This window comes from Ylistrum balloti, unplaced genomic scaffold, assembly GCF_031769215.1.
Source record: "Ylistrum balloti isolate Yb309-2 unplaced genomic scaffold, AGI_CSIRO_Ybal_v1 Utg370076, whole genome shotgun sequence".
In the NCBI taxonomy this organism is placed as follows: Eukaryota; Metazoa; Mollusca; class Bivalvia; order Pectinida; family Pectinidae; genus Ylistrum; species Ylistrum balloti.
In genome coordinates, this window is record NW_026782115.1 from 355,902 (window position 1) to 376,527 (window position 20,626).

At 33.2% G+C, this 20,626-nt stretch overlaps 1 protein-coding gene across 1 annotated transcript; it reads right to left on the minus strand.

The window, feature by feature from the left end:
- Positions 1-420: 420 nt before the first annotated feature.
- LOC132549718 (mitochondrial carrier homolog 1-like) lies at positions 421-8,356 on the minus strand. The gene is made up of 12 exons (XM_060213674.1): positions 8,256-8,356; positions 6,247-6,337; positions 5,866-5,972; positions 5,247-5,345; positions 4,909-4,966; positions 3,672-3,723; positions 3,429-3,488; positions 2,829-2,922; positions 2,305-2,337; positions 1,938-2,005; positions 1,452-1,527; positions 421-786 (listed from the first exon to the last, which is right to left on the minus strand). Exons 1-12 carry the CDS (start codon positions 8,331-8,333, stop codon positions 715-717), a joined length of 888 nt encoding a protein of 295 aa, XP_060069657.1. The 5' UTR covers positions 8,334-8,356; the 3' UTR covers positions 421-714.
- Between the last annotated feature and the right edge of the window lie 12,270 nt (positions 8,357-20,626).

A 20,626-nucleotide genomic window follows, 5' to 3' on the forward strand; every position in this document is an offset into this window, starting at 1 on the left:
AACTGTTACATTACCTCCTTCACCGATCAGCTTCATCTCCGATCTCTCATATGGTTTCAACATGGTATCCACTACGTACACAACTATTGTTATGTATAAAATGGTGCCACCTTAGGACTAGAACCATTAATCCCCAACAAGTCTCCAGGAACATTATGTTTCTGATGCTGTCCTACGGCAACCTACAGAATATAGGTTAGACCTCACCAAATGAAATGTGCACCCAGTGAAAAACACGGCAATCACCCTGTACTGACCTCACTCAACGTTACTTTACCATCGTACTTAAGCACATGGTCATGGCACTCAAACTGCACTACCATAAAAGCTACTATTTCACTGTGTAGCTGAAATGGTCATATTCATTCACTATTACACTAGTATATCAAGTATACATGATAAACAAATAAACAATTTTTTTTTGTTCTTATAAAATTTTAATGACAACCTGCTCTACATTGCAGTAACTTTTTCCCATACACACTTTTACCAATCATAACCTAATTTGGTATAAATAATGTCTGCCATATGAAATAGATAAAATATAGTCCATTGTTAACACTTGAGCTCCTCTTGCAATCAAGAGTCTCTCTGCCCTTGAGGACATCAGAGTGACATGTGTTACATTGTATGGTGTTCATTTAATGTCTCTGTCATTTCCTGATGTTGGCCGAGTGGAAGCGATGTGTGAATTTCAGCATTGTGTCATTACACTTAGTCTAGTAATACGTAACGCCTGGCTGTAACAATACGATTGAACAGACGAGATCCTCTTCCGAGCTGGTGCTGTAAAGAAATGAAGTATTACAGGACGTTATTACAATATTGGTATCCATGCATATATAAATTTCTGATAACCCTCAACTCTGCATGATGCCAGCCAAACTTTCAAATGATGGGATTTAGAAATAAAAATTGGATGGCAAAACTAAAAATGACGATGATATAAGTCTTTACATTATCAACAATTAATATTTCAAAGATTGTGTTCTATCTTTTATATAAAGTTACAATTCACACATTTTTTTCAATTTTAGTAAGATTGATAAACTATGCAAGATATTTTCTAGGTATGATTATTTTTGAGTGTGTGTGTGGTTTATATAAAAAATCAACTCCTACATTAGCATAAAAGCTTTGAAATGAAATTTCTTCAAAGTGTTCAATGGTGATACACACATTTACCCAAGAAACAAATGGACGATCATATTTTATATTTGAATGATGTCTTTATAAATCTGTGACATTACAACATTTGATGTTGGTTTGTATGTAAAAAAAAAAAATAGATGTGAATTACCTTCCTTAGTTCACTGATTTTCTCAAATAAACACAAAATACAAACAGACAAAAGATGAATATGATTAAATAAAGCACAAGCATTGAATCCGAAAACATCCATCTGGTGCAATAATGTTCATCAAATTTTATAAAGTTTAGTCAGTACACACCTCTTTGCTGAGATGATCCCAACACTGATACCAGTTGCTGTAGGCTAACATGTATGGAAACTTTGCAGCCACAAGTCTGTGGAGATAAATGTACAGTGATGCAGATGTAATATTATTGTGTATTAGAAAACTTTCACCTATGAAAAAGATCTCCCCTATAAACAGGTCGTTCTGTAAGCTGTTGACTTTTTTCATGATGAGTTCAATGTAAACACTGACATAGAACAAAGGTTACAATGTATCGTATGATTTTAATTTGTTGTCAAAGAACAATGTAAATTTGTTATTATTCTCCTCGTCTGATTTTCAAACCAAAAAAAAAAAAAAAAAATAGAACGCTAATCTTTTTCTTCATTAAAACTCACTTTCAACAGTTCATTCGGATCAACATTATATTGATTTAAAACGATGGAAAATGCATAACCTTTGACCTTGCAGAAACTTGTCTAAAAACAGCACAGTATTAAAGCGGACCTGCATACTCACCCTGAGTTGTTTACGGCCATCAAGTTGCCGACTAAGGAGAACCTATATGTGAATGTCCCAATGACAAGCTAGAATGGGAAAAGACACATTATATAGAAATTTGCACTACCACACATTATCCTTCATTCATTTCAAGTATGAAAATTGTTAGATGTCAAAACTTTACATCTGATAGTGTTAATGGATATTAGCAAAACTATGTTATGGGTATGTATCATTTCATAAGAAAATGAGAATAATTAATTTTCAAATATCAAAAGAACTATTCTATTTTAAGAAAAAAAAAGACTAAATTTTACACAACTCAAGATACCTATGACTGTTTTCTCTTGAAAATGAACATTATTATAAGAAAAAAGCCACTTACTCCACAAGCACTGGATGTGTAGGTTCTCATCTCCTGTGAACAAAACAAACATCTTTTACAAATAGAGAATAATTGATTTTGAAATAAAGTTGATAAAAGGTAAGAAATGAGCATTAAGTAAGATGATTACAAGACAGCATATGTACATGTATCTTTACCACTTCTAGTACAGAGTACTACGCTGAAGTATATGGAATTACAACTGGTATCCCAGGTAACTTCAATTAACATTAATTATCTTTATAAGTAAAATGTATATTAAACTGTTTTAAAACAAATGGGTAAAAAAGATGTTATAGCCATTTAAAAACAATAAAATCTGTTTTTCTGTTGACTGGCTTTACATGATAATCCAAAAACTTCCCTCTTGTGTATGGATAGATTCAAAATATGGTGCAGAGAATTTGTGTGACCTTTTTGGCAACCACAATCAATTGAATTTTGCTTCTTATAATTCACCAGAATTTGACACAGTTGTTTGAATTTGCTACTTCAATATCTGTTCTATTAATTCTAATAGTTACCTTATCTTCAAGGAAGTGTTTGTTGATCAGGTTGGCGAAAAAGTTAGTCAGGAAAATCGTGATTACCTCCCCTACTAGTCTGGGTATAAGTCCACTACAATGTCAAGTGCATTATCATATTATCTACACAATATCAATTGTCTAAAAATCAACTTTAAAATTTCAAATTCTTTGCATGATGTTTCAGAAGAATTAATACACTATATAGTGTTGCTTCAATTATGCTCAATATTTTCTCTTCTTGGGTCTGTATTTCTGAAACTTGAAATTCTTCCATATCGGTCTGCAGTATCTAATATGTGTCACAAGTTACATATATAAAACAAGAAATTGCAATAACCTACACTCTATGGTAATCAAACTTAAAAATATTATTTCATCACTGAAGCATTAAATTAAGTTTTAAGATTAGGCTGGTTTCCTAGTATATGGAAAGCACTTTCTGCGGGGTTTCATTACCCAATCAATACTGAGATAAATCTTTTAAGAATGGTAAACAAATTAGAAAAGAAGGAAGTAAGAATATGATCAATACCAGTGTGTGTGTACCGCACTGTATGATGGTGCCGACGGATACTTTTAAGATAACTGGTAACTTACCCAAAGAATCCAAGGATTCCGTCATTGTTGTAAATCTCTACCAGCGAGGACCACAGTGAACTGTAAAAACGAGAATATTACTGAGATACATGTGTTGCTGTCCCCCCTTTGACTAACATAAATGATTTAGTCTCTGAGAGAAAAATCTGTTTGATATTTCTAACAACAGCATTATCTATAATTTTCATACATCCAATTACATATGTATATACAGATATAAACATGTGTATTAACGTAACTTACTTGTATTGTGTTTCTCCACCAATAAACTGTGCTTGGCACCTCAACATTATCACTGAAAATAATTATCAGTATATTAGCAGCTTAATCAAAAACTATTTGAGTGAGTAATTTTTTCCCCTTTTTTTGAAAATCTTATGAAGAAATATTAAATGAGTGCTCATTAAGAATTACGTTTTCTTTTTCTTACGTTATATAATCTATACCATCACAGTCACATAATCAACTAAACGTGAGACTGATACAAATTATCCAGTATAGAGATGTGTTAAAATATGATTGCTAAAACTTGTTTAAATGTAATGGTACAATGTATATATATATACACAATTTAAGTTTAAATATAAAACGATTCCTATTAAGAAATAGATGATACATGTAAATGAAGAAAACAAGACTGATACAATAATATATTGTTCCAGGTAATGAGTAAAGTGGTGAAGTTAGTAGTCTGATTCAATTGGTACTGTTTGATAGAGATCAACTCACCATGGAAACATACTTACAAAATATATAACATCAATCTTTACAGGTTTAAGGTTAAAAATCCCGAGAGATATGACTTTGATCTTAATCATAAACACATCACCAACAAAAACACAGGAATCATGAAGAACTCAGTTTGTGTTTACAAGATGTTTTAAAGTCAATAATGACTAAGAAATCAGGAAAAAAATATATGAAATTTCTAAGTACTGATTTTATGAATGCTTTTGAAACAATCATTTTGCTAACTTGGCATCAAATGGTTGTTGTGAAATATCGAATTTTACCCTCTATACAGCAAGATCATTCCATTTCTGCCTTCTTTATATATCATTTTTTCATACATATCCCCAACATAACCATTCTGATGACATTCAGAGTGCCTATTTCTACAGATTAAGTAATGACCCCTAAATGCTGAGATGTTTCGTGCATTACAATTAGTGGATATTTCCACATGAAACGTGTGGAAAATTATCCTTAATAAAATTCTCCACACATGTACTTTACTTCTTGAAACTAAATAAAATGTTTAAGTTATTTGTATCATCATCTCCTCTGAATATTATAGCAGTATCCACAATACTTTATCAGCAATCAAATAATCAGTTCTTTTTAGTTCCAAAAACCAGGAATGCTGTCTGTGTGCTTAGATATCAGATGAAATTAAGTAAAATAGTGGTTATGCTTGATGAGGATGTATATCATAAAAGATCAATTTCTGAAAATTTAATTATATCAGAACCACTCTTACCATGAAATGGTTGGCTAACTATGATTCCTGCGCAGCGTCCTACTGTTTCTTTCGACGTCTAAAAAATGCAAAACAGAATAATAAACCTGCTATTGTCACTTTTGAAAACACGAATCTATTAATATTTATTCTTGAAAAAAAAAATTAATATCTATTCTTCAAAATGATTGCAACAATGCATGACTTAAATTCAATTATCATATAAATTAATTTGACATCATAAAAAAGTAATTTTGTAAGGTTTCTCCATGTGAGCTCCAGCATATCGATATTTTTTTTCAAAATCACTTTAAAACATAGCAGGTTCTCAAGGATATGAAGAACAATGTAATTCTTACCTGTAAAAAGAATGTCTTTAACCATCCTACTAACTCGTCAGCATTGTGGCTGTCAGCTTGACCAGACTCCTCTGTGTAGGCCCCAACACTTTTGAGATACTACAACAATTAATAATACAAGCATTACATATCACCTTTATCCATAAAAAAACTCCTTCATCAAAATGCATTGTCATTTCACATAGTGAAACATTTTATTACCTGGAATTATGAGTTAAAACACATACAATATATGTCAAGCAACCATACTTAATCAAACCTAAGGTTCACAACTTGTGTTGGGAAATGAAAAATATTTAAATATTTTAAGAATATGATAAACTTTTACATTATAATTAGCTTTACCATTTAGCCATACCTACATGCATCATGTAATATCTATACAAAACCTAAGAAAGTCTGGTGTGCAGATTTTCCCCCCTCAGAACAACATGTAATTCTTCAAGATCAATTCACCCAGTAGCAGTTCGAAAGACAAATAAAACTTGAACAAACTAAAGACATATTGACGCTAACAGCAGCACCTCCTCAGAACTGAGAAGTATTTACCAAGCAATGATTTGACAAAAAGACCTCAGTTTATAGACATTTGTTAGAGTACGAAATTTCAAATAGGTACATTGTTTGTTGCTGTAGTGGTGAAATTGCCGACAAAGCCTCCCAAAATCCTTGGTACAAGGCCTCTGTACAGCCCTAGGAATCCTTCTTTTTGTTTGATGTGGCTCACTGAAATAGATGAGTAAACATCATCACAAAGTTCAGTTCCAGAAATCATGAAATTTATCAGATAACATTCATAGAGAGATTTGACACAATTTTTGATCTTTAAAAAAAACAAAACAAAAACAAAACAAACTGGCTAAATATAACTTGTCAAATACAATGTATCTGATTTATCACACAGCTATGTCAAATATATCATTTTCTTCAAACCTAAAGATCTTGTCTACCTATTCACTATAATTAAGGCATTATGCATGTACCCTTCCTTCTTACTTACTATATCGCAGAATATTTGGATAGTACATTTTGTCTCCTCCATACCACATGAAAGACCTTCCTGGTTCTGCAGGCAATGGTTCATGACCAAGCTGTCAAGCAAGTAAAAAGTTAGATAAATATCTAAAAAATAAACAAATGATGTGCTTGAACATTTCTTAACTTATGTATGTTATAATTGTTATGTTTTCTCTCAGAACCATCCTTTTAAATGAATACCAGCCACAGAGGTTTCATATTCTTTATAAGATTAAAGATGACACTGAATATTGATATTGTCAATTACAATAATGATATACCTAAACTCCAAGGGTCCTTGAATAGCGTACTCTCAAAAATGGAGTTCTACCATAAAGAACTGACAAAATCTTAGGAAAACAACAACAAAACCAGACTCTTAACCTCCCTTTGACCTCAAAGCTCTACCATATTAAGCTACCTGGGGTTTCATTTTTTTCAGAATAATATTATAGCTTTATATTGGAGATTACTATTTGGGTAGTCTTGAATCTGTGTCTACGAACCAAAAATCAACTTTACAGGAAGTGAAATTTTCAGTGTTTACATGTGGTCATGTTATGAAGGATTTCCTAGTTGGAATTTGCTGAAATGTTAGTAGTTTGCTACCATGGCAGTGAAACGGGGATGGGATTTGGGGCAGAGGACGCTACAACACCAACTCAGCCAGGTTCAGTTCATACATATTTATTCACTTCGTGGGGCCCCACGTTGGGCGCCAATGAAACGGGGATTGGATTTGGGGCAGAGGATGCTACGACACCAACTCAGCCAGGTTCAGTTCATACATATTTATTCAGAAATAGATGAAAACCTGAAACAATACAACACTATATTAGACGGACAGTACATTACGAATTACCATGTTGATTTTGAGACAGGTGTTTAGATATAAATTTCTTCTATAAAGTTGTAGTGTTAGGTTGGAATTAGCAGTATTTCAGCATTTTTTCAGTAGGTAACCATGGCAATCACATGTCAAAAACCAGAGGAAATTTTTTACTTACACAAATTTTATCTCTCTGCTATTAACGTAATTGTTATGTAGCTTATAAATATCTATACATGTACATCTCAAACATGACCAATAATTTCAGGAAAAATGCAAATTAACTTTTTCTGTTACCTTTATGAACAGCCAGTTTTGTGGCTTCACTCAAACTAATGATTATGCATCATTTAAAGGGAAATTTTAAAATATTCAAATATGAATAAATTCAAAACAAATAGTGAGAAAGTAAAATCTAACAACATGTAGTTAGCAAATATGGCACTACAAATATCAGAACCCACGTGCTAAATCAAGAGAGGGATCTTTTGGTAGCTGTAGTATAAGTACAATCCATTTTTCCTTTACAAAAACTGACAAATAATCCCAAAACTGAAACCAGAAATCAGGTAAACTGAAAATCAGATTTGCTCTTTATCTTCATTGGTAAAAATATTTTTCAATGAGATTTTGGCAATATGCATTTCAAATAATTAAGGTATATGTTTTCTTAATTTACTTGATAAGTTTAAGAATTGTTTTCATGTTCACATGAAAGCTTGAAATGTGTTTTTATTGTGCACTAATATATCTTTTCATCCTATCAACCAGAAGGCATGCTCATTCTGAGATAAGATAAAAAGTTCAAGCATTGACTTTCGTTTTCAATCGACGGTGACATGTCATGACGACACCTATCAATCGGTTTTTACATTGTACATGTACAATAGGATTGGCTATGCAAGTTGTCAACTCACATAAATACAATAAGTCAACCTTTAAAGAATGTATTCAAGTATCTTACGTCACTAGAATAGTCTGGGTATACCAAATCATGACTTAGTAAGCAATGATCTCGGGTACGGAAATATCTTTCCAAGGACATGGCAGTCAGTAAGACTACAAGATTAAGACACAAATTAGGTCTGAATATCAAAATTGGACAGTTCGTAACAAGACACGAGTTTAATATTAGATCTAAGTTTCTAGATAACATACTTTACCTGTATGAGAAATCTTGAGAACCCTACAGGGTGAAAAACAGAAGTAAGTGTCGCACCAATAGCGTACTCGGCCATCATTTTCTCGCCGACCACTGCAAACCAAGTTGACGAGGCGCTTGACTGGAGCCACAAACAAAATAGTAATATTGTGACTAGGAATCCGGAACGGCCTTCCGGATCAACGACTCTCGCAACTTTAATATTCAACACAGACATTTTAACGTCAAAAGGAGCAACACAAATTGTAAGAACGTCACAGACCATGAGCCATAATGAATTAAATTCTACTCACAAGTGGGATTTCTTACATTTCCATCACGTCATTAGTTGAAAATGATTTGATAAAGTTTTGTTTTTATTTATCGTGCGTGTGTGGTTTTCGTTTGTGGGGTGGGTGTGGGGTTTGAGGATTGGGGTTCTTAAATTTTTGTTTCCTTTTTTGGGTAGCAGGGAACCGCTAATTTACATTTTTCCTGAAATTATTGGTCATGTTTTAGATATACAACATTACATATTAAAATATCTAATTCCTAATTTATTGAAAGTCTGTCCGATTATTGTTTCTGGAAAAGAAAATCTGCTGTTAGTAATTCTATAAAAGAAGTTTTTTTCCAAATATCAAAGTATTTATTCATAGAGACGTGAGATTTTGGTTAAATCGACATCAGGGATAACGGTGATATATCAATTTACATGGGGGATGTTAGTTATACGGCTTTTAGGATGCAACAGTGAAGGTCAGTTTAATAAATGGGGTTGATGGTAGGGTTTTCGCTGTTGCTTACTTGGCAGAGTTTTATTTCCATTCCTTGGGTTTAATGGGAGACTAAGATGATATTTTGACCAAGATTGAATGAGATAACATCAACTGAATGTATTTCAAAACGTATATTCAAAAAAATTCCGAATAGGGAAAAAAACCCGAGTAAGTTGAAGAAAAAAAAAAAACTGTTCGAAATTTCTATTTCGATATTTTCATTGATTGTGAAGCAGAGGGATGTTATTTATTGAATGTTTTTGACGACATTGTAACTTGCTATGCTCAGGTTTAATAGGTTGTTTCATAACAGACGTGTTAGTTATGAGTCAAGTGTAAAATTACCAAACGTATGTAATAAATAATGATAATCTAAAAAAAATGTCTTTCATGTAGAACTGCGTCCTCGTCGCAAGGCCAAGTAATATTCATATACTAAGAACGACTGAGTTTTCTATACATTTTTCACATTATAACAAACATGCATCAGACTGAAGGAGTGACCGCCCCCTAGCACGGGTCCGAGAATCGAGTGTAAAATAAACGACCTGCGATCATAATGAATGCAAGGTTGGACACGAATTATTCCACTTTTATGGGTAAAACGGATGTATTTACAATTTTATAGGTAGAAATACTGTGTGGATTTTATTTTTTTTTTTAAATCAAACCGAATAGTAACTGTAATTTGCAAAAATCGGAAAATTTCACGGTTGAGTGCGACGTCAAGTTCTCACCTCCTGAAAAATACAAGTCGTCGATTTATCTAAAAAAAAAAAAAAAACAGCTCAATATCTAAATTAATTCATTAAAAATAATATTTTAAAAACATTTGTGTTGATTTAAATAGATAGATTTATTAGATCTTTTGTTCTTGAGATATTGTTTATTTTTTAATTTCCTGGTGCGAGGGTGGGGCTGGGAACGGCGTACACAACCAATCCCATCTATTTCGTACGGAAATGTGTATCGCATATGTAAAATGGACTTATAGTCGGTATAAACTATCCGGAACACCAATGGATTAGAATTAAAAGTGGGGTTGGAGTCTATATATATATATATATATATATGTTGTCAGATGTCAGCAGTACTTGTGCTTATTTACAAAACAAGATTCACATCAGAACAGGACAACCGATTATAGAAGCCTTTATAACGAAATGCTTTATACCATTGGATATACATTTCTCTAATAAAAACGTGTTCGTGCATGATATCATTTTAATTCAGTTTTCTTTCAAAATTAATTTCAACTATTTGTTTTTCAAAGTATTTTTTTCTCTCTTTTTCCAGAGGGGCTTCCCTCCTAGATGTGGTTTATAAGTGGTATTGGTCAAGTTATTTTTAAAATAAATGGTTAGATGTGTATTCAGTTTTTATTTATCTAAAACAGTTACTATTCACTGTACATATACTTCAAAACAGAAATGCTGCATCTAAGATTGGAAAAATGCTCCCGTTTTTAATACGCCTGTTCCAATATGTGTCATTTTTGTTAAATTGTCGCAGTCCACAGATCTATAGGTTTATATAGATGTAAATCGTTTATATCATGACTTATTTGAAGAAACCACACCGTAGCAAAATTATCGCCTACTACTTATTCATTTCAAAGTGTACACGTCTTTCTGTGTTAAACAAGCGCCCCTTTTGCTAAAATGCATGCAAATTGTGCCTCCCCGTTGAAAAGGTTTACCGACGCGAACTCGCCCGTCACATGACTTTGTTAATCACGTGACTACATTGTTCTACATCACGTGAGTTGTCGCGGCGCTTAGTTACGAAGCTTTGCTGAACAGAAAAGCATGCGTTCTTTTGTTACTCGAAATGGATAGCCAACATTATATACTAGAAGCTCACAGTATCTTGTCCTTTTCGGACGGTAAGTGGCGAATTATCATTTTAACAATATCTAAGATAGGAAATGAAATATAAATATGATATGTTGTCAAATTAGGCTATTCAACACCGCGATTGGAACTGGAATACGGAACAGCACTGGTAATGAAATAAATGACAACATTAGCAACATTTATCAGATGGATGTTAAATGTCATAACCTGGTTGAGTGTACATATATATATGTAGGCATATATTATAGACCAGTCTTTGTTGCTGAAACCAAACGTAACCTCAGATTTTAGTGAATATGTAAACACTGCATATAGCAACTTTGATATATTGATTCATTACGTTTTCCTATTTTCAGATACTGTGAACATTGTGAGGAATGAAATCGGTTACACACAGGTAAATACAAGTACTTTTTCAAGTCATTTTTTTTATATCTTAATAACAACGGTCATTTTACTCACTGTAGATTCATTTTGTATGCCTGAGGTTTCATCTGCTGTAAGTCTGTTTTTTTTAATTGTAGCCTTTCATCCCTACCCAAGAATTCAAGACCAATTTGAGGAAAATCTCTGGCAAACTCAACGAATCTTGTAAGTTATTAAAACAAGTTCTTAGTTTATTTAATGTACATTGTACAAATGTATACTTAATCTTCTAAATTCACAAAAACAAACATTGTGCTAGTCAGAGTAAACTGATACACTGGTTTAAATATTGCTAAATATAATGAAATAATACATAAATGTATGCTTTTCAATTAGTACACAGTAACTTGGGATGACTATATTGATAATCCATTAAATATCATTAAAGAAAACTATATGGAGTTGTGGAATAAGGATTTTAATGATTCTTTATTGTTTTTCTCACTGAGAACTATAATTTTTTGTAAATAATTTGATACTATCTGTTTCGATAAGATGCTGTATCAATGTTTTATTTTATCTATGTAGTGTATGGTGATTACAGAAGAGAAATTGATGCTCTCAAGGTAAGACAGTTTTGTATGTCAATACTACCTTGCCACTACTATTAAGTACTGGTTGATATAAAGTACACAAGAAAAACTGAAATAGGCCCCTTCATGCTTGTTTCACAATTTTTGTAAAATGAATAAAATTGTTTTTATTTATGCATATAAGGACGATGGTAGTATTTTGGTTCAACATTTCGGGTTTTACATTTTCCTAATGAAACATTCTTTTTCTCTTTTAAACATGACTGTTATGTTGTGAAAAGGTGGACTGAGAACGGTACCATTTCCCCCCTCCTACTGGTACATGTGCATGTTTGACAAGTTATTTTATTTTGTTCTAGACTAACGTACAAATTGACATTGAAATAGCAACATTATTGGAGGCAGAGGTGGAGGTTAAACAGTCCAGGAAAAGTAAGTTGATTTTAAGTAATAATTTTACAAGAAACCATGTTGATATTAGATTTCATCACAATTTTTTTCCTTAATCTGATCTCATTTTCAATCTCAAGTAACATTGAAAATACATTTTCCCCTATGAGATGACTTCTATTGATTTCTGACAGAACGACGTTGAACACGGGGACCACTAAAAGTGATAAGTTTGTCTGAAATTAGCTAAATGAAAATATAGCTTTGTACTTAATTTCAAAACCACAAATTACATATATTTGGAGGATTGTTGTTCATAGAAGTTTATTTTTTCATTCATTAATTTTTAGATCTGAGAAGAGAAGTACAAATTATTTGCCCAGTAAGTACATAATTATATTATCCCTCAACACTCAAAATGAAATTAATTGTGAAATACCAGATACAAAATACAAAATAAAAATTGGAAAATACAAAATTAAGTCTCTTTGAAGATATGATTTTCTTGTACAGAAAACAAGGAAGATATGTTTCTCTCCCAATAACGGTACCATAATAGAACTGAGGAGACAAAGAAGCTAATCAATTTATATTTCTGTTTTGACTTTTACGTTTTGATTTCTCTTCTAGTCAAATGGCCCCACCAAGGAAGAAGAACTTGAATTGAAACAATTGAAAAAAAGATCTGATCTAAAGATGTATGGTAAGGTTTCTGTATTAGAAAACAAACAATATCATGATGAAGCACATTTGTTAGTGTTGAATTCAAATTCTGAATCAATTGTTAATGTGGTTTAAAAATTCATTTAAAAAATTACTGAAATTGTATTGAAATGAAATGAAATTTTTGAATGTTTGCTTTTTTAAATATGATCTCTTCATGTTTTGTTTATGATTATTTTTTCTCTTTTTATCCAGAATTTGAGGATTTTAAGCGGGATTTCGATACTAAGGTAACATCTAATAACTGACGTTTATCCATAGAATTTCATGTGCATGCGCTACAAAAAATGACTGATCATTCATGAATATTTGAATTTTCAGAAAAATGAATAAAATGCTCTTGAAATTTGTTGAGAGAATTTGTATTCCTAACATTGATGTATAGTTTATTCATAATCTTATTGCGATCATATCATAATTGAGAATTTTTATTTTCAGCCTTTCGTTGCTATCGAAATGACAGATTGGAGTCTAGCGAAGATTGAAGATGGTATCCGAAATAGACAATTTGGTAAGTTTTTGTCTTCGGTCTCTTATCCACTCTATAAATGAGTTGTGGGGTTAGCTCCCCTGGTCAATATTTGATTTACTATATATTTAGCTTAAGTCCATCTCCCAACCCCTACCCCCATCCCTTTAGAAGGCTTATGATAAATCAGATAAATAATTCTCAACATCACATCTCAGTTTAAATTTAGAACCAAAAGCAAAAGTAAAAAAAGTGTGCACATGCTGCCCTATACATTTCTTTTAATGTTTTCCCTTTTATTTTTTTTTATCAAATATCATTTTTCTGTAAAATGAATACTGATGTCAGATGCCAATTCTAATCATGGACTCTTAATCATTCCAGCTCTCCAGAATCTTAAGAAGGAAATCTGTGAGGCAAGTATATTTAAAAGTAGCACAAAGATAAAACGGTCCCCTTCCTATCTGTATGATACAGATGATTTTTGAATTTGGTTATCCAGGTATCTGCTTATAAATATTTATTGAACACTGGTACAATTTTTGCAATCATAAGTTACAGATAAAGCCTTTATTATCACCCTTGTAATGTTTTAAAACTTTAATGGCCAAAACTGCATGAAGTCAATTGTTTATATTGTGTGTTATCTATTTGCAGGCTTCTGTATTCCAAGTTGCAGGAAACGACATGAAAGTCACAGGTACTGCTTTATTTTCACTGAAAGTCTTTGTATTGATAGATATTTCTTATTGATCAGGATTGGTAAAAATTTGTAAATGTAAAAATTTATAGAGTTGTATTTAGTTAAAGACCAAATAATATTGACATATTTGTTTACTTGTAGTGCCGGAGACACTGACAAAAGAGTTAAAGGCTCCAAAAACTGGTCCATCTAAGAAGCTCTGTAAGACAAATACTAAAAAATCAAAACATCGGATCAAGTTTGGCAAGGAAAAGTCCAGGCGTGTATCTGAGACGTCCATGGACAAACTTGTCTCCAAGATAATCTGTGACAAGTCGAAGGGAATATCAACCAGCAGCAATGAAAAAAACACAGAAGGATACGAGTGCTATACTAAAGAGAGAAAGAATATAGAAATGTTCAATGCACAACTTCAAGAATTTCTGGACATCCATAAAAACACTCACAAGTTTGTTAAAATCTCTTCCAAATTGAGGAAGAAACGTCGACCAAACAAAACGGTAAAAACCAACAACAGGACCCAATCCAGTGTCAAACCCAATGTAAAAACAAACAACAATTATGTGAATATGGTTCAAATGGAACTGCCACACAAATCCCTCCATGACCAAATCCACAATGAAGGTAGCGAGAATAATAATGTGACTGATGTTGCTTACAATGAATGTCAGGAGGATACAAAACCGTTTGAAGTGGAGGAAGAAAGCGAAAGGATCCCCAGCCGTCTGTCAATAGAGCAGGTTCAGGCTTATGTAGATTCCTGTGATCACGAACGCGCAGAAAGTAAGTCACATATGTTACAAGGCACAGGTGTTATGTTCTGTTTACCTCATTGATCTCCCCATTCTTTTTTACTGCATTTCTATATATGTAAACCTAGCTATTGCCTTAATGACAAGGCAGTTCTCATTAATCGTCCTGTTGATCAGATTTAGATATCATTTCTTTTCTTATGTTTCACAATTAGTGTTAAAATATAACACAGAGATGATACCAGCTCCCAAATATTATTTAAAATAAAAACAAGGTTTAAAAGAACAATCATTGACAATGAATATTTTCTTTCTTAGAGCCAAGACTGGAAAAACTGAAGAAGAAAACTAGAAACAGAATCTGGAAGTTGCTAGAATTTCCTTCTAGACAGAAAGGCACAGATAATAAGTTAACCTTGGAGTTGAGAATGAAGCTGCTCTGTAAAGAAAGAAATGACACTAATATTCTCAATGAGCTGAGGGAACAACCACTGAGTAAAGATGAAAGTGATGTGGATGCAGCAATTGAGTCGAAGGTGGAGATTCTGAATCAGGGAAGACATGAAGTAGATGCTGCAGAGTTGCTAATAGTGCAGCCACAGAATCAAAATGAAAACGACATACATGATGCAATGGAACCGATTGTAGAGATTCTGAGTCAGGGAAGACATGAAGTAGATGCTGCCCAGTTAGTGTTTGTGCGACCACAGAATCAAGACGAAAATTACATGAATGATGCAATCGAGGCCATGATTGAGATTCTGAGTCAGGACAGGAGCGACGAAAATTCTGCTACAGAGTCGATGATGCAGCCACTGAATCAGGGCAGAAGTGACGTAGATGCTGCCCTAGAACCGATGGTGGGGCCACAGATTCAGGATGGAAATGATGTAGAAGCCGATCTCGAATCAATGATGCAACGTCTGAGTCAAAACGGAAGTGATGAAGATTCTGTCACAGAACCGATGGTGCAGCCACTTAGTCAGGATGGTAGTGATGTAGGTACTTCTATCGAGTCAAGGTTGGAGCTTCTGAGTCATTACGGAAGTGAAGATTCTGCCACAGAGTCGATGATGCAGCCACAAGATGATTTATATGCTTTCCTTGAGTTGATGGTACGTCCACGAAGTGGGGACAGAAATGATGTAAATGCTGCCCTTGAGCCAATGGTGCAACTTCTTAATCAGGGAGGAAGTGAAGTAGATTCTGACAGGGAATCAATGGAGCAGTCACCGAGTGAAAACGAGAATGATGGAGAGGAATTAGTGGTCCCGCCATTACCCACACTTGATCCTATGCCTGTATATACTGACAGTAAGTTATTGAATATTCTGTCCAATGATGAGAAATAAAACTTAATGTAATTTGAAAACAAACAAATGCAAAATTATGTATGAGCAGGATTAGTATATTTCTTCACACGTAGTGATTGCTTATCATAATTTGACAACACTTTGAAGGAAAGCAAAATAAATGGTCACTTTTAAATGTAATATCTTTGTTTTCAGATTTCCAACCCAGTTGTGTGTTGACTCATCTATTTGCCAGCAGGTATGTCAATTTTCACAACATACACACTTTTGATAAACTTTAATGAACTTACTATGTTCTTGAACAATATTTACTCCTTCTCACCTGTTCATGTTTAGGTGTTTGAGATCTAACTACAGTAAAACTTTTTGATAATTCATCTTACTATGAACAAACTAGTAAATTTGTCCGACTTTTCTTGTTAAGAATTATGATACCAAAAACCATGTTTGGAAATTTTTACAAGGAGGGAGGGGGAATGGGGTGTTTAATATTCTAAAATTGAAAAAAAATATTCATTACTGGCAAACCGATATCTTGATGAAAATAAGGTATTCATTTTATTATTAAATATATCTATTTAAAAGCGTGATTCTTATTTTCATGTTTGTTAATTACAGGGATGACTTTGATGAGGACTTTGAACAAGATTATGTAATCCCTTCACCACTATGTCAGTAAAAAAATGATTTATACTAAAGAGCTGAGGATAATCCTATCAACCCGCCACACAGAAGAAAGCATTAACACTTATCGGATTACAGTACTACCTATCATTTAACTTCAACAGAAATTTGACTGCTCCCTATACCATTGAATGGTTACAGCAACCGGAAACTGTATTTGAATCTGAAGTTCATCTGTTAACTAAAAAATTTGCTTCATTTCCAAATTCAGAATATTATATTAGGAAGCATTTTCTTGACAATATATGGTAGATTTTACAATTCAAAATTATTGTTGATATTTAAAATGGAAATACATGTACTCATGATGTTTTTATCGGTTTGCATCATTCTACGTTTGATATCAGTTTATTATTATTTAGATGTTTAATGGGTATTCCAGTATTAGCAGCCAGTAACTGACAGTTGATCTGTGTCAGTGTCAATTTACCAGTATTAATTCATAGTAATTTTATGACGTGTATATCTGTTTACAGAACTACAAATTTAGAATAATAATTATTTTTATATTTTTTAAAGCATTCTATATATATTTTCAGTATAAAAGAAGTATTTGTGAGACAAAAGCTAGCACATGGATTATAAATGTACAATTTGTAAATTTTTACATTTTACAACAGAGCTCAGTGCATTGTATACTAATTCTTTCAACTGCAACTTTCACCCTTTGGTGCTGATAAATTGTTTATTAATAATGTCAAACTCTTGTTGTATAATTAATGCTTACTGACAATGATATCACAGTAATATGACTGAGTCATTGTGAAATCAAATCTCCCGGCTTTTCCAGAAATGAATTTTGAATAAAACTGATAATCTAGTGAAATGTGTAGAGGGATTCTTCAAGGTCCCAAATGTTTTCAAAAAGTTGATGACAATGTAACTCAGTTATACATTCGAATTTTTGAAATAAAATGTATGCAATTTTTTTTATTATTCTACCTCCTATCCTTCAACAGTTACATTACCATCAATACATTTAAAGACATATGATATTTATTTTCTAATTACAACTCTAAGGTCAGAAGTGTTTCTTTTGTGATAAAACTGAGTTTAAATATTAACTTTTTACTATGTGGTTGATATTTCTGTCTATGAGCAATATTGATACCGAATAAACGTTCCAAAAGAAGTTTTTTTTTTCCTTTATTAGAAGGTATGAATGTACAAACCGTGTTGTGATGGGCGTTTTAGTATAATAAATTTCCATTTCATGTGGTGGTTGGCGTTTTTATTCAAAGTTTGTGTTGGGTGTGTACAGAAAACAACTGCCGACTGACTTTTTTTCACTTAAACGATATGGACGATATATATATACTGTTTAAAGTCGACCCATTAGACTTTTTTAGTCGCCTCCTAGCTAGGTTTCAATAATTCAGGCCCTTAGCATCACTGGCGAGTCCCAATAGGACGAAACGGATATAAGATGCAGTGCAATTCATCGTTTGGTTCTGTTGTACCCGATTTTAAATTTGTGAGAACATCTGTACATCTGTACAATGACAAGTCTACGATAACCGGCTGGGGACACAACTCATCTTCGAAATCCAAGGGTAACGCTTTTCGATCTACCGTATCTGACTACTGCTGATGACTACCAATTTGAATTTCCGACATAAAAAAAACAAACGTTAATTTGATCAAAGAGACAATAGACACCCTGTTCTATTCAAAATCATTTCCTATTGTCATCCAGATGAAAATATGGAGGACAAATTCAAACAGAGACAGCCATTTTGTTGCGGCACTTTCAGTGTTGTCCATATAACCACATCACAATCGAGTTCTGTCTGGCCAGTGAACTCCGTGGTATATTACAATAGTGACATACATTTTATGTACAAATATTGCATGGATGAATTCAACGGATAACAAGCGGATAATCAGATAAATGTATAGATACACATGTCACATTGGACTATCAGGCCTAGATTATGAAGTACATTTGTAGATAAACGTAAAAAAATCCTTCCCTTTATCAGAGACAGATATATACGTCTCTGCCTTTATCAAGAAGTGAAAACGAAACTAGAAACTGCCTTGGTATTTACATTGACCAAGGGCTGCTGTGGTCGTGTTAAAAAAAATTAGGAATGAAGGGGTGATTGTTTGAATGTACGTGGAAGCGCGTGTGCGAACTACCTTTATAAATATAAGTATATTAAGTATCACTGTGTTAAAGTCTCTATATATGCTTGCTACATTTGCACAAGGAACCGACCTTGTTAGACTAAGCCTGTAATGTGCTGGGTGCGTCAGTACAAATGCATCATGCCCCATGGCTTTCTTCCCTAAATGTTGGTAGTTTTGCCCGGATTTAACCAATTTAACCAATTTACGTAAAAGGCCAGTACACCAGGTTAATATCAATTGGTGTCCACGTAATTTGTAAATATGCTTGTGTTTTGTGATGTAAGCTTCTAGCATTCATTTTTTTATTAGCCTAACCACGGACGTGTATATAAGTCCGTGGCCTAACATAATACATGCACACTAGATTACAACTTTCCCTGTGTTTTATCTCTTATATATACACCCACATATAATTTACAAGAGACAATGTTGATGGCAATTTTTCATTATTACATTTATCTGTACGTATCTATAACTACTCTTACTTGAACACCATTCATACGACGAAAATTTGCTTACATATGCAAATTTACACATGAGTAAATTTACACACATAAAAAAAAGTTAATTTGCTATGCGTTTATAAGAAATTTATGTACCGTCAGTAAATCCCAAATTGTCATTTGAATAAGGAGATGGACCGATTCAGACTGGTGAATTTTCACAGAAAAAGGTTATTCCCTTTCTATTTGGGCATTTGGACTAGCTATTGGATGTTCCCAAATCAAGGAAACTAGAAGGAAAGTCCGATCCACTGAATGGTACGACAGAACCGTACTTAATGACTCTAAGGACGAAGATTGGTATGAGAATTTTCGAATGAAAAAGAAAATTTTTTAAAAAATTTTGAAAAATTGGAAAATGCTTTGGCCCCGGCACGCATCTTCCAATCATAGTTCCTAAGCATTCCCATGAACTGGAAAGGGGTTTACTCCTTGATTTTGCAGGGTGTTTGCGACCACAGCTATATCTTTAGAGACAAAAATATAGGTTGGCCAGGAAGGGTCCACGATGCAAATTCAGAAATTTATCTCGAAGGAGATAATGGCCCTTGTTTCCAGAGTGGCGAAAGCCAGTTCTTCGACCCAGCGTATCCTTTGAAGACTTGGCTTCTGAAGCCATACACCAACAGATCTACCCTTACAGAAATTCGGTCCACTTTCAACTACCGTTTAAGTAGAGCACGAATGACCATTGAAAATTCGTTTGGTTGTTTGAAAGCGTCATGTTTACAGATACATGACAAAATACTTAAATAAGTCAATTTGCTGCGTGTTCATACGACAAAATTTACACACGGGAGCATATAATTTGCGACATGTACGCAAAAGTTAATTTGCACCTAGTTCTGACCAGGTGCAAATTTACTCAACTGTGTAGAATTTGCATATGAGCAACTCAGTTCATACGACAAAAATTGCACATGTAAGTAAATTTACATATGTGTAAAATATACTGAGGTATGCAAATCGCGTCATATGAATGGGGTTTTGAGTTGAGGTCGAGTCAACCTCTTACCAAACTCATATAATTCTGGTCATTTATAGATGTTCAATGTTTAGTAAGAGAGTGAACACGCACGTGACTATGTATAGATGTATGTGTGGTAGGTGTCCTAGGTGATGATGTATA

What these genes read in the sequence shown, in the direction of transcription:
- LOC132549718 (XM_060213674.1), bottom strand. Translation starts at nt 8,333, where the DNA reads ATGATGGCCGAGTACGCTATTGGTGCGACACTTACTTCTGTTTTTCAC. An exon ending in AGTTAGCCAACCATTTCATG is followed by an intron (nt 3,724 to 4,908) that starts GTAAGAGTGGTT and finishes AATTATTTTCAG; the next exon opens with TGATAATGTTGAGGTGCCAA. An exon ending in GGGATCATCTCAGCAAAGAG is followed by an intron (nt 787 to 1,451) that starts GTGTGTACTGAC and finishes ATTTCTTTACAG; the next exon opens with CACCAGCTCGGAAGAGGATC.